Source organism: Acomys russatus, chromosome 9 (genome assembly GCF_903995435.1).
Source record: "Acomys russatus chromosome 9, mAcoRus1.1, whole genome shotgun sequence".
Taxonomy (NCBI): Eukaryota; Metazoa; Chordata; class Mammalia; order Rodentia; family Muridae; genus Acomys; species Acomys russatus.
In genome coordinates, this window is record NC_067145.1 from 7796391 (window position 1) to 7808437 (window position 12047).

The 12047-nt window shown below is 46.6% G+C and overlaps 1 protein-coding gene across 4 annotated transcripts in view; it reads left to right on the forward strand.

Moving 5' to 3' along the window:
• Window positions 1-8943: 8943 nt before the first annotated feature.
• Window positions 8944-12047, forward strand: part of Zfr (zinc finger RNA binding protein) — a 63176-nt gene continuing 60072 nt past the window's right edge. For all 4 annotated transcript variants that reach the window (XR_007831183.1, XM_051150978.1, XM_051150976.1 and 1 more), the window contains exons 1-2: window positions 8944-9109; window positions 9399-9501. Coding sequence is in view for 3 of the 4 variants with exons in the window: in XM_051150978.1 (XP_051006935.1) it covers window positions 9073-9109; window positions 9399-9501 (140 nt within the window). In the remaining variant the exon portion in view is untranslated. The remainder of the gene's footprint in view (window positions 9110-9398; window positions 9502-12047) is intronic.

A 12047-nucleotide genomic window follows, 5' to 3' on the forward strand; every position in this document is an offset into this window, starting at 1 on the left:
AGCTAGTTATTATACATATGATATATAATATATGTAATATAACATATTATATGTGTAATTACACATATAAATATATACATATATCATGCAATATATTTATATAATCCTATATGCAATATATTATACATATGTCATATATTACACATATAGTGTGTGTGTGTGAGAGAGAGAGACAGAGACAGAGAGAGAGTGAGTGTGTGCATGCATGTGTAGAGGCCAGATGACAACCTGAGTCAACTCTCTCTTTCCAATTTGGGGGTCCTAGGGATATATTACAGGCCATTAGACTTGGCTCAACACCTGCTAAGCTATCAAGTCAGCCCTCCCTCATTAACTGGTTAAAAGGAGCTCCTGGTGAGGAGGGAGCACAAGGACGTTAAGGAATTTGGACAAAGTTATGCTATCAAGGCTAAGATGAAGCTTGGGAGCCGAGCACTTGCCTAACATGCACAACGGTTTGATCCCCAGCAACACACACACACACACACACACACTCCACACAAAAGATCATTGTCAGCTAGTAGTAGAGCTGGGATTTGAACTTGGATCATCAGACTCTGCTACTACACTATCCTATACAGTAGCCACTGGTCATATGCAAGTCTATTAGTTGCATTTCATGTACTCTGATGGTTGCCATGTTGCATAGTTAGAGAATAATTCCACAGTGAAATAAAGTTCTATTAAATATTATTGCTCTAGAGTGTGGCTCTACAGCAACATGACCTTTAGCATCTGTTCTTGATCTAAGTGAGAGCACAGGGTGGCTGAGACTCTTCCTCAAGCTTTATTTATTTTTATATTTTAATTTATTTTTAGCAGTGTTGGGGACGGAATCTATGCATATGCTAGTGACACCGGGTTGCGGCCCAGCCCCTCCGTGCCCTTAAATAGTTATCCCTCATGACTGTGCTGACTTCTACAAGTTCTTCAAGTTCTTACGAATGTATTACGGACACAATGAGCCCCTTTATAACACTGGTGCTTGGTGTCGAGACTTCGCAGTGAACAACATCAGTTAGAATGTCAAGGGAGCTGGGAGGAGTGAAACAGGTTGGTATTTATTTATAGGTCTATTACCACAATGGGTTGGGGGTGGGGATATATTAAAGGCGTATGTCAGGAAACCATCGCTGTCAAGTGTTTAAGTGCCCACTTACTCTACGCATGGCCATAGGCATCGGAAACTCGGGGGTCAGACCTAGTTCCTGACCCTGTAACGACTATGTTCTTTCCTGAGAGGAAGGGAGATACCAAACTAGGAATGACAAGTTTTGTGAGCGTTGGGAAATTCAAGGAATGAGAGGGGGAATAATTAGGGAGGTGGTGATGAGAATGCTCTAGAAGTTGACACATGAGAAACAGCCACAAGCACTAGAGCTGGGAACAACTGTGGCTGGCGACCTGCCAGCAGGAGCTTGTGTCCTTCTTTTAGACAAGTGGACAGCTTCGTAGAGTTTTCAGACAGTAGGGAGATGTTCCTCAGATGTGTCTCAGGGACACAGTACATCAGAGGGGACTGGCATGCTGCAGTCAATATGTAAGCCTACTCAATTGAAATCCTGCCTCTGGCTAGAATAATGAAGACAGTTGTACATGGTTGTTCACATGCTGCTGTTTAAAAAAAAAAAAAAAAAAGAAATCTTACATTGTACATTTGAGACCAACCCAGCCTACATCATAAAGACCCATCTCAACATCCAGGTATACCAACATTCTCCTCCCTGGTATGTATCAGCAAAAATTAGAACAGAGGCCATTGTGAAAGCATCCCTACCAGCCAAGGGTGGTGGTGCACATCCACCTCTCAGAACTTGAGAGACTAAGAAAGAAAAATTTCCAGCCTGGGCTAACAAGCAAGACTCTCTCAAAAAATGGACAATGGGGCCTAAAAATACTGTGCTAAGTAAAGAGAACTAAATCTAAACAGTAGATATCCTTAAAGCCTGTACATATAACCAAAATACCTCAACCCATAGAGATAGAAAGTATTTTTGTGGCCAGGCCCGGTGATGTACACCTGTCATTCTTTAAGACGGGAGGCAGAAGCAGGAGGATTACTGCCCGTCTTGTGATGCTATAAGTACCACCCTGGGTAGGGCTACATAACAAAGCAAAACGAGGGGGAGGCGCTGAGATTCAAGTCTCTAGGTTCAATCCCTAATACTTAAAGAAAAATAAAAAACAAACAAGCACCTGAAACATCATTTGTGTGGCCATCAGGGATTGAGAGAAAGCGAAGACACGTGGCTGCTAAGGGATATAGAATTACCACAGTAACAAAAATATTCTGGTAACAAGAATAAATTAATTTTTTTAAAAAATGAGAAAAAAAAGAAAAGAAAAATTACGTGAATTAACTCTGATTCTCTCTTGCCATGTATTTGTGAAGTATTTCATTAGCATTAAACATTTTACATTCAGGAAAAAATATTCTGAAGTTAGATAGTAGTGGTATTTATACTTTGGTGAATGTATTAAATTCAGGCAAATTAAGAGAGAGATTCTCAGCCAGGCGTGATGGTGCACACCTTTAGTCCCAGCACGCGGAAGGCAGAGCAGGCTCTCAATGGTGAGGTCAGCAGGAGTAAGGATCGCTCCTTCCCTGTTCCGTGACTGCTGGATCCCCTACCTCTCCAACGGTCAATGTAGCCTGGCACCTGGATATTCTTCTCCACGCAAATAAAGGATTCCCACCATCTCAGCCCCAGCCAATGATATGAGCTCACCATGAAAGTCCCTTCCCACTCCCCAAAGCTCATATAGTCCTTGTTCACCCCCAAATAAACAGGCACAAGCGGCTTCACCATCTGAGAGTTGTTCCATGCCAGCTCTAAAAGGCTTTCTCTCTCCCGGCATCCCCCGCTTCGCTGGGACCCTCAGACCCTCCCACCCAGCTCTGCTTCCTTCCCTTAGCAGAGTTTTAATTGCTGTGCTAAAACACCATGTTCCAGAGCAACATGGGGAGAAAAAGGTTTATGGAAAAGTAACTTCGCCTCCATACAATCTAACCCAGGCCTAGAATGTTTTCAGTGTCTGGGACTTACTACTTAATGAACTCACCCTTACTTGTTCTTTCTGAGCTCTGGGCTGGCTGGCTCAACTCAGCTGTTCTGGCTCAAACTCTTCTCCTGGCTGACCTATTCAATCTGGCTTCTCTCTTGGCCCAGGATAGCTCTGCTTGGCCTCAAACTAACTCAGCAATCTGCTCTAATCTTCTGGCTTCTTCTCATTTATGTCCCGTTCCACCTTCACCTGGATTCTCTCTCTGCAGCACATCTCTCTATTACTGTCTGGGTAAACCTGCCTCTTAAGTAGCTTCCCTTTCCTCTCCTCATGAAAGTTGGGTGTATCCTATTCTGTCAAATTTTTTCTGATTCATCACCTTTTCTGCCACTCAATTACTCAATTAGACATCACTTTCAAACATGGATGATTCCTTCTACAAACTAACTTCCCCTTCATTTGGGATTAAAGGCACGTACCACCACGCCTGGACCTAAGCTTTTCTTTACCTGATTGATACTTGCTCAATACCAGGCTGGCCTTGAACCCAGATCTGTTTGCCTGTCTCCTGGATTAAAGGTGTGTTTGTATTCTAGCCAGATCACATAGACCTAGAAGATCTTTGGATGTGATCTCTTGCCAGAACAGCCCTGTTCTGAATTAAAAGTCCCCTACAACTTCCTCCTTTCTGTTTAAGCTAAAAATTGTACACAGTTTAAATTTTACAATAGAAACAATTATCAATCCCACAATCTTAACAGTCGGAATATCCTTATGAAGATCCGCTCAGCCATCAATGCAATGTTCCTCCGTAATCGCACTCCCAATCACCTATGCTTCAGCAACTGTCCATTTCAGCATCAACGTTTTCCAGTCTGCCAGTCCAGTGAGTGACCTGTCCTTCTCCAGCTGTTTGTTAAGCTGTCTCCATGCAAGGCATCTGCTTTCTGCATCATCTGCCTTGCTGTCTTTCTGCTTCTCTTCCTTGAGTCGTGCCTTTCATTTGGAAGCTTTTCTCTTTCTCTCTCTCTCTCTCTCTCTCTCTCTCTCTCTCTCTCTCTCTCTCTCTCTCTCTCTCTCCCCCCCCCCCCCTCTCTCTCTCAGAGAGGGTTTCTATGTAGCCTGTGCTGTCCTGGACTCGATTTGTAGACCAGGCTGGCCTCTAACTCTCAGAGATCCTCCTGCCTTTGCATCCCTGAGTGCTGGGATTAAAGGCGTACACCACCACGCCCTGTTTACAATCCAGTGTCCTTTAGCTAATCTTATTCCCCTTTTCTGTTTCTCAAGTTACAGTTAGCTCTTTATGAACCCACACATAACCTAGATATTTGGGCAGTCTCACATGCCCAGCTCCATGTGAATGAGCTGCCCTCCATCCCATCAAGCCAGGCTTCTTAACCATTATCAATGGGCTGTCTACCTTGATCATCAATTTCATTAGGTACCACAGGTTCATAATTACATTTTCTGTTCTCTTAGTTCCCATCTCTTGTCTCTCAAACCTTTGCCTTATCATAGCTCATCTTTCTTGTTGTATAGCTATTTTCCCAACATTTTTTTTTTTTTGAGAGGAAAAACACAAAGGTTGCAAAGGTTTATTTGATTTTTACAACTCTCAGATCACACTCTATCACTGAGGTAAATCAAGGCAGGAACTCAAGGCAGGGACCTGGTGGCAGAAATGGCAACAGAAATCATGGGGAAGCACTGCTCTTCTTAGCTTGCTCAGTAGGCACCCAGGACCAGCAGCCCAGGCATAGCACCACCCACAGTGAGCTGAGCCCTTCCCACATCAATCATTTCTCAAGCTAATACCCCAAGGACAGCATGCCTCAGGTCAATCTTATTGGGGCATTTTTTCAACTGAGTCACTCTTCTCATGTATGTCTGGGTTTGTGTCAAACTGACAAAAAAACAAGCAGCACGTGCTATATATTCTTCTTGGTATGCAGAAGCTAATGTGACCTGCTTTCTGGCTGTTGTATCTGTACTCAACAGTCTTTCAGAAAACCAGGCCTCAAAGGTGCAGCTGAAGACAGGCTTTCTCAGACTAGCTCCACCTTGTGGCTAACAGAACTGCCAATTAACACTTCCCCATTTGTCTTTGGATGCTGATTGAGGTTCATAATTACAACCCCAGGAGCTTTGGGAATCTAGAACTGCATTCTGAATCATCGAAGAATGATTAAGTTGTGCGTCCTCTGGTTTGATCATTCTTCAAGTACTTTCTGTTGTTTCTGTTGATTAGGCATCTGATACTGGCACTCAGCCCTCAGAACGATCATAGTTTGATGGGACAAACACACATCAATCAAACCATCACGCAGTAACTATAAAGTAGTAGCTGTGACAAGGCAACTAAGAATCGCCTTGTGCTCTGAGTACATGGTAACAATCTGATCACTTGAGGAGGTGACAGAGGGGACATCATAGAGGGATGCAGAGCGGGTGCTGACCGAGTTGAGTTTAGTCCTCTACATAGAGAACTAACGGGGCAAAGAGAAGCAAGAATTCTAGGCAAGGAGGGTGTGAGACGCCCTGGGGGAGGGGGGGCAGGGCATGGTAAGTAAGAGGTTAAGAGTGTTGGAATGAAGGCGATATGGAGCAGGATGATGACAAGGGAGGAAGGCCAGACTATGTGAAGTCTTTAAGTCTACTTAGAAGAAATGGGCTTTGTCCTGAAAAGGATGAGGAGCACAGGCCTCCACCAGATATGCATTCTGAACGTTTCCTAACATCAAGATGCTAGACCGTATGGGTAGCTGCCTCCAGTCAAGCACTTCTTTGTATGGTTACGTTTGTGTGTGCTTGTGGGGGCCTGTACACATATGTGCATGTGTGTGCTTGCTTGTAGAAGCCAGAGGTAGATGGCAGATGGCTTTCTTAGTTGCCCTCCCCCTCACTTTTGGAGTTAAGTTGGTTGTTTTTGTTTATTTGCTTGTTGTTTGTTTTCTGAAACTGCAGCCACTTTTTTTTTTTTTTTTTTTTTTTTTTTTTTTTTTTTTTTTTTGGCTGGACTGGCAGGGCAGAGAGCCCCAGAGATCTTCCTGTCCCGTCCCACTTTTACCCTTCTCCCTCTCCCAGAGCGGAAGCTGCAGATGTGTGCACAGAAGCACGTCCATGTCACTCAAGCTTTTACGTGGGATCCAAACTCTCGTCTGTGTGCTTGCTTGCACATCATGGACTGAGCCATCTCTCCAGTTTGCTTGCTTGTCTGTTGCTGATGCTGTTTTGTTTGGAAGCAGGATCTCAGGTGCCCCGGGTTGAGTTTTAAAATTCCCATATAGCCAAGGACTGTACGGGACCTTGAACTTCTGATCCTCCTGCTTCTAGCTTCCCAGGCCTGAGATTACAGGGGCAGTCCATTGCACTCAGTTTATGTGCTAATGGGGACTGAAGCCAGGGCTTTAAGCACCTCAGTTTAGGCAGGCACTTTCCCAACTCAGTTACATCCCCAGCCATCTCACTGGTCCATATAAAGAAGATATTGTTATTTCTATCTTAAGAGATTCCAAAATGGGAGCCAGATGTGGTGGTTCACACCTGTAATCCCAGCACTAGGGGAGGCAGAGGCAGGGGTGTGTCATTGGAAGTTCAAGGCCAGCCTGGTCTACAAAGCAAGTCCAAGACAGCCAAGGCTACCCAGAGAAACCCTGTCTGGAGAAACAAAACAAAACCAAACAAACAAACAAACAAAAAAAACCCAAACAACAACAATAACAAAAAGAGAGTCCTAAAATTAAATAACATCTAATCAGGACATTTCACTGCTAATTGCTCCCCCCCCCCAAAAAAAAAAAAAAAAAAACAGGTCTTTTAAAAAATTCCAGTTGGCTCCAAAACAGCTTTCCTAAACAAGCCCAAGGATGAGGGCAAGCTAAAATACTTCATGTATCTACACTTTCGTCTGAGATCAGTGCTGTTGCAAACCCGCAGCCACACCCCAAGGACAATCACTGCAAAGAAGCCAGCTTCCACTTCAAGTTCACTGCTTGAAAAGTGTCAACACAATCCATCCTCTCACGACCTGCCAAGCAGCCAAACAGCAAATCAGCCTCAACAGAATGTCAACAATTTTATCCCGTGACTTTTCTCCTCCAGTTTAGAAACTGGAGGAGAAAATAACTTAATAGTGGTGAGTGCAAATAACTTAATAGTGGTGAGGTTTATGAAAACAGCTGCAGTCTCTCTGGAGGCTTATTTGTTCTGAAGTTCAAGGCAAGTCACTTTTTAAATATGCTTCTAATACCTTGAATGTAGGAGATTTTTCCCCCTTAGCAACACAATTGGGAAACATCAGTGTTCTCAAAAACAATGACACTGATTTTCCCCCCAAATGCTCTACGTATTCTCTTTTGAAATGAGCAAAAGGACAAATCAGACAGGTTCTCTGAACCTGCACTTTTGTAGGAGGTATGGGGGTTGGCACAAATAAGAATTGAGGCATTGTTTCTGCTTTGAAAGAAAGGTAGAATAGAGCCCTGATTTCCACGGGTGAGTTCTGATTCACCGATTATTTTAAGGTTCACGTCTGACTCTTAAGAGGAGATAAGCAACAGGGGCTGGTGGATGGGCACGGAGACGGTAAGAAGAAGGTGAGGCAAAGCTTTCCGCATGCCTTGGTGGAGGCAGGGTAAAGGCAAGGTGACAGAAAACAGCCCAGGAGAGGACTGAGCCCAGTAAGGTGGCACATACTCCTTATCTTCACACTCTAGTGGCTGATGCAGGATTCCTGGGAAATGGAGGCCGGTGCGAGCAGTGAGTGCCAGGTCCTTGGGCCAGCCAGCAAAACCCTGCCTCAAGACTAAAGAGACATCGCTCTAGTCAGAGTCCTGCTTGCACTTTGCAGGATGCCTTGAGCCCTATCCCCAGCAGTAGAGGAGCCCATAGAGTTGAGAGTAGGTGGGGGAGGGGAGGGGGATGACGGAAAATAGCCTGTGAAAATAAATACAGTAAAGTAGCTGTAAGGAAGACGTGGTTGCTTGCAGTCCCGCTGCAGTGTGGGCAGGTCTAGACTCTCCTGTCTCAGCCTCCCCAATGCTGAGATTACGCGGATGTGCCACTACACCCAGCAAAGCCGGGACTCTCATGGGGACCTTTGAACTGGTCCTTCCTTCAGTTCTGGCCAGAATGACGTCCTTGATGCTCTTGAATTTTTCCTCCACTGTCCTTCCTCCAGGTAATCCCGTGGTCTCCCTAACTGAACTAACACCCCTTATCTTCAATTGTTTATTTTTAAGGCTCCAATCATCACCCACGAGTTTTCTCATACGCCAGAATGAAAATTCCACGTGAACGGGGGATTTTGTTTTGCTCACAGCATCTACAACATGTCATCTCTCTAGCATCAACGCCCAACACCTTGTTGGGGCCAACATCACCCTGAAAGACTGAAGGAGCCTGTGAGGCGGGGCGGGGGCTGGGAGTGGGCTCGGCTAGAGGTGTGACTCCGGGGGCAGGCAGGCCTCTAGGGCAGATGCTTGGTACAGTGCCGCACTTCCTCTGCTTTTTCTCTCTTCTTCTTCCCTCCCCTTTTCAAAGGCTATTGACAAGCAACAGGAATTGGGCCAGTTCAAATTCTAATGGAAATTAAACGGGAGAGGAGGGCTGAAACACAAAGAACAAACGCAGATGCTAAAGTAAAGGAAACCAGTGAAAAAGTAAGGCGGCGAAAAGGCCAACAGACGTCACTCTATCTGGTCACGCTCCCCGACTCCCCCGCGGCCGGGCGGGGCGCTCCTCCTCCGCCTTGTAGCGGCACCGCAGCGACTACAAGTCACCGTCGCTTGGGGAAAGGCCGGGTCTTTAGTCCCGGGAGGGAGCCCTACGCCCGCACCCCAGAAATCTGTTCCTCCGGGGGCCTGCGCCAGACCGCCAGGGGTGGAGGGGTGGGGGTGGGGGAGCCTTGGCGCGGGCCGTGAGGACTACATCTCCCAGGATGCAGCGCACCGGCGCGCTTGCGCAGTGCGGCCGGAGGCGGCGGTCTGTTCTCCGCTGAGGAGGAGTGGGGCAGAGGAGGGAGGCAGCGGGTGAGAGTTCAGAGTTCAGCAGCAGCAGCCCGAGCCCATGATTCCCATATGCCCTGTAGTTTCTTTCACCTATGGTGAGTCTAATGTGGCCCGCGGGGGCCTCTGCCCTGCCCTTCCCCAGCCCCGGGTGGCGGGTAGGCGCGGGGGTTGGGGCCAGCTCCGGGGAGGAGGCGGCGGCCGCCACCCGGGCGTGCGAGTGAGTGAGGGAGTGCGGGGAGGGAGGCGGACGGCGGTGCGGCCGCGGCCCGGCCGGCCAGGGCGGCTTCTCACGGCCCTTTTTCTCTCCCTTGCCATCCTTCGGCGCCCCGACCCCTTCACGGCTGCCCTCCCGCCATGGGACCCGACTCTCCGTGCCCGCCGCAGTGCCCAGCCGGCTGGGGGAAGATGCCAAAATGGCGACCGGCAACTACTTTGGATTCACCCACAGCGGGGCGGCGGCGGCGGCGGCGGCTGCGGCCCAGTATAGGTAACGGCTCCCCGGCCTCTCCCCTTTTCTCTCCCTCCGCGCCCCGCGGTCCCGTATCCCGCCGACGCCACGGCCCGCAGCCGCCCCCGCCCCCGCCGCACCGCCCGAGCCCCACACCCTCCCCCCCACGCCCCCTCCCCCTGCCCAGTGGTACTCCGCCGATCCGGCGAGCATCGGGGAGCGGCCTCCGGGGGGGCGGGGGTGGGGGGGGGGAGGAGAGACTACCGAGGGTTGGGGACGTGGAGGGCCGCCGGGGCCTTGGACGGCCCCGGAGGTAAAATGGCCTCCCGCGCGGCCTTGGAGCGGTGCCGAGCTGCCCGCCGCCGGCCCCTCGTCTTCCCAGTCCCCCGCCTCCGCCCTGCCAGCCCCCACCTCTTATCTGCCTTTGGCTTGGGGAAATGGGGAGGGAGGGGGCGGGCGGGGGACTCGCACCGAGTGCAGAGTCTCGGCGCAGCGGCCTCTATCTACCTCGACGCCCCCCCCCACCCCCTGGGAACCCAGATAACGTGTCTTTGTGGGCACCGTCCCTCCCCTTGGTCCAGAGGCCCGGTCCTCTTCCCCGCTGGTCCCTCAGCCGAACTGCCAGTTGGTTCGCTCGCGTCACTGCATCCTTCCCGTTCCCTTTGGTTTTCTTGCACCGAGAGATGTTATTATGCCAACCACCTGTGAATTGTTTAGCTGTTGGACTGGAAAAGATGTGCGAAGTTCCTAGTGCTGCTGCTGAGGGCAAAGCCTTTTTAATCATTGAGAACGGTTCCAGGTGGATCAGTGAGAGTCTCCTTTGGGGTCGTTTTCCCCTGGGGAAAAGAAAATGCAAGTGACTTATACTGAGTCACTGTAATGCAAGGGGTGAATCCTCTACTTTCAAATAGCTGTCAGCCCCCAAGTAGCGATAATTCTGTATACATCTTATGGCAAACACAAAATGAGACACCGTTCCTTGGTCCAAGCCAGAAGCACACAGCTCCTGAGTATTTAGCTTTATGTATGCATTAGGTACATCACAGTTAAACTCAGGTTTTTTTTTGTTTTGTTTCATTTACCTTAGGCAAGTCGTGTATTTAAAAGGGGCTCATTGGGAAACAAATTTTGAGTAACTGTATCTTCGTGGGTTTTATGACATTTGGGATGCATATATTTGATTTCCAGTGGATTCCTTTGTAAAAATGGGATACTGGTTAATATTTGGGGGCTGAAACAGAGAAAAAAAGTTACCCAATTCTATGGAATCCTACAAGTACTTTTGTATGTATTACTGAAAAAGAAAAATTTATGCCAATCAAAGTAGACACAATGCCCCCCATTAGTATTTTAAGAAGTGTTAAAATTTGTAAATGTATTATATTGCTGACATATGTATTGTACTTATAGTTGAAAGCTTTCATCTTACCTGACATAAGTCTCTTGAGGCATGTGCTGAGAAAAAGGACTTGAAATTATATATCAGAGCAAAATCTTGGAAATTTCAGACATTAACATGTCATTCAATTTACAAGTTTTGATACTAAACAAGCAGAGCCTCAACTATTGTAGTAAAGCCTTTTGTGATGGGAGAGAACTTAATCAACTAAACAATTTTTTTTTTCTGGGAAATGAGAAAACTAATGGCATCTGTGGCCATAAATCTACTGCTGACGAGTGCCATGTGTTCTAGAAAATGCAGTGTATAACCATTAAACTTTTTTGTTCATCTTATGCAGTATTTTTCTGTTTTCTTAATACTCACTGAATGACAGAATTGCATTTTAACTGTTGAGGTACAATTGGGATTGCAGTTTTTAACCCCCCCCCCCCATGCAGGCCTATAGATTAAACATCTTTTTTAAATCCAATTAATATTATGAGAATGTCCCAGTTACTGGGTTGATTGATAATGTATGTTTTAAGGGAAAAGACTAGTCTTGATTTTGACTGTTAACGTATCACCAAAACTAATTATCAAGACACTCTTTCCTTTTACATAGACTTGTATGAAAGTTACTGGCACTTAGAAACAAGAATTCGTGTCCAAAAATAGTGTTTGAGGAAGATGAATAAATAACATTAATACTAACAATGTTGTTGATTCTAGCTAGAAACAGTTGTGATGGAACTTTAGGGGTGGAAACCTTAGTTTGCATGCGTATGTATATGTTTCTTAATATGAAACATCTTAAACTTGGAAAAGTCTTTCACAAGTGGGTGAATTGCTTCACTGTCATTGATGACAGATAAATCTTCCATTTAGTAATTCTGGTTCTTACCTTTCCTAGTCATATCGATATACAATATATTTGACGAAATTTATCTTAGATTACCCTTTCCTACCTGCTGGAAATGGAGGCCTATGTTTTGGGTGCTCCCTGGCAGTTGTTCTACCATAAAGTTACATCCTACTTTAATGATACCCTGAAGAGTTAGTAGCATGTGTTGTAAACAAGTCCCAAATAGCTTCTAGATTGTCTTCATTTGTGATGATTTATATTAAAACATTTCTGTGTTGAACATTTATTTAATGCTTGTGCTGCAAAGTCCCACCTTCTGTTTTCCTGTTTTGTGTATTTGTT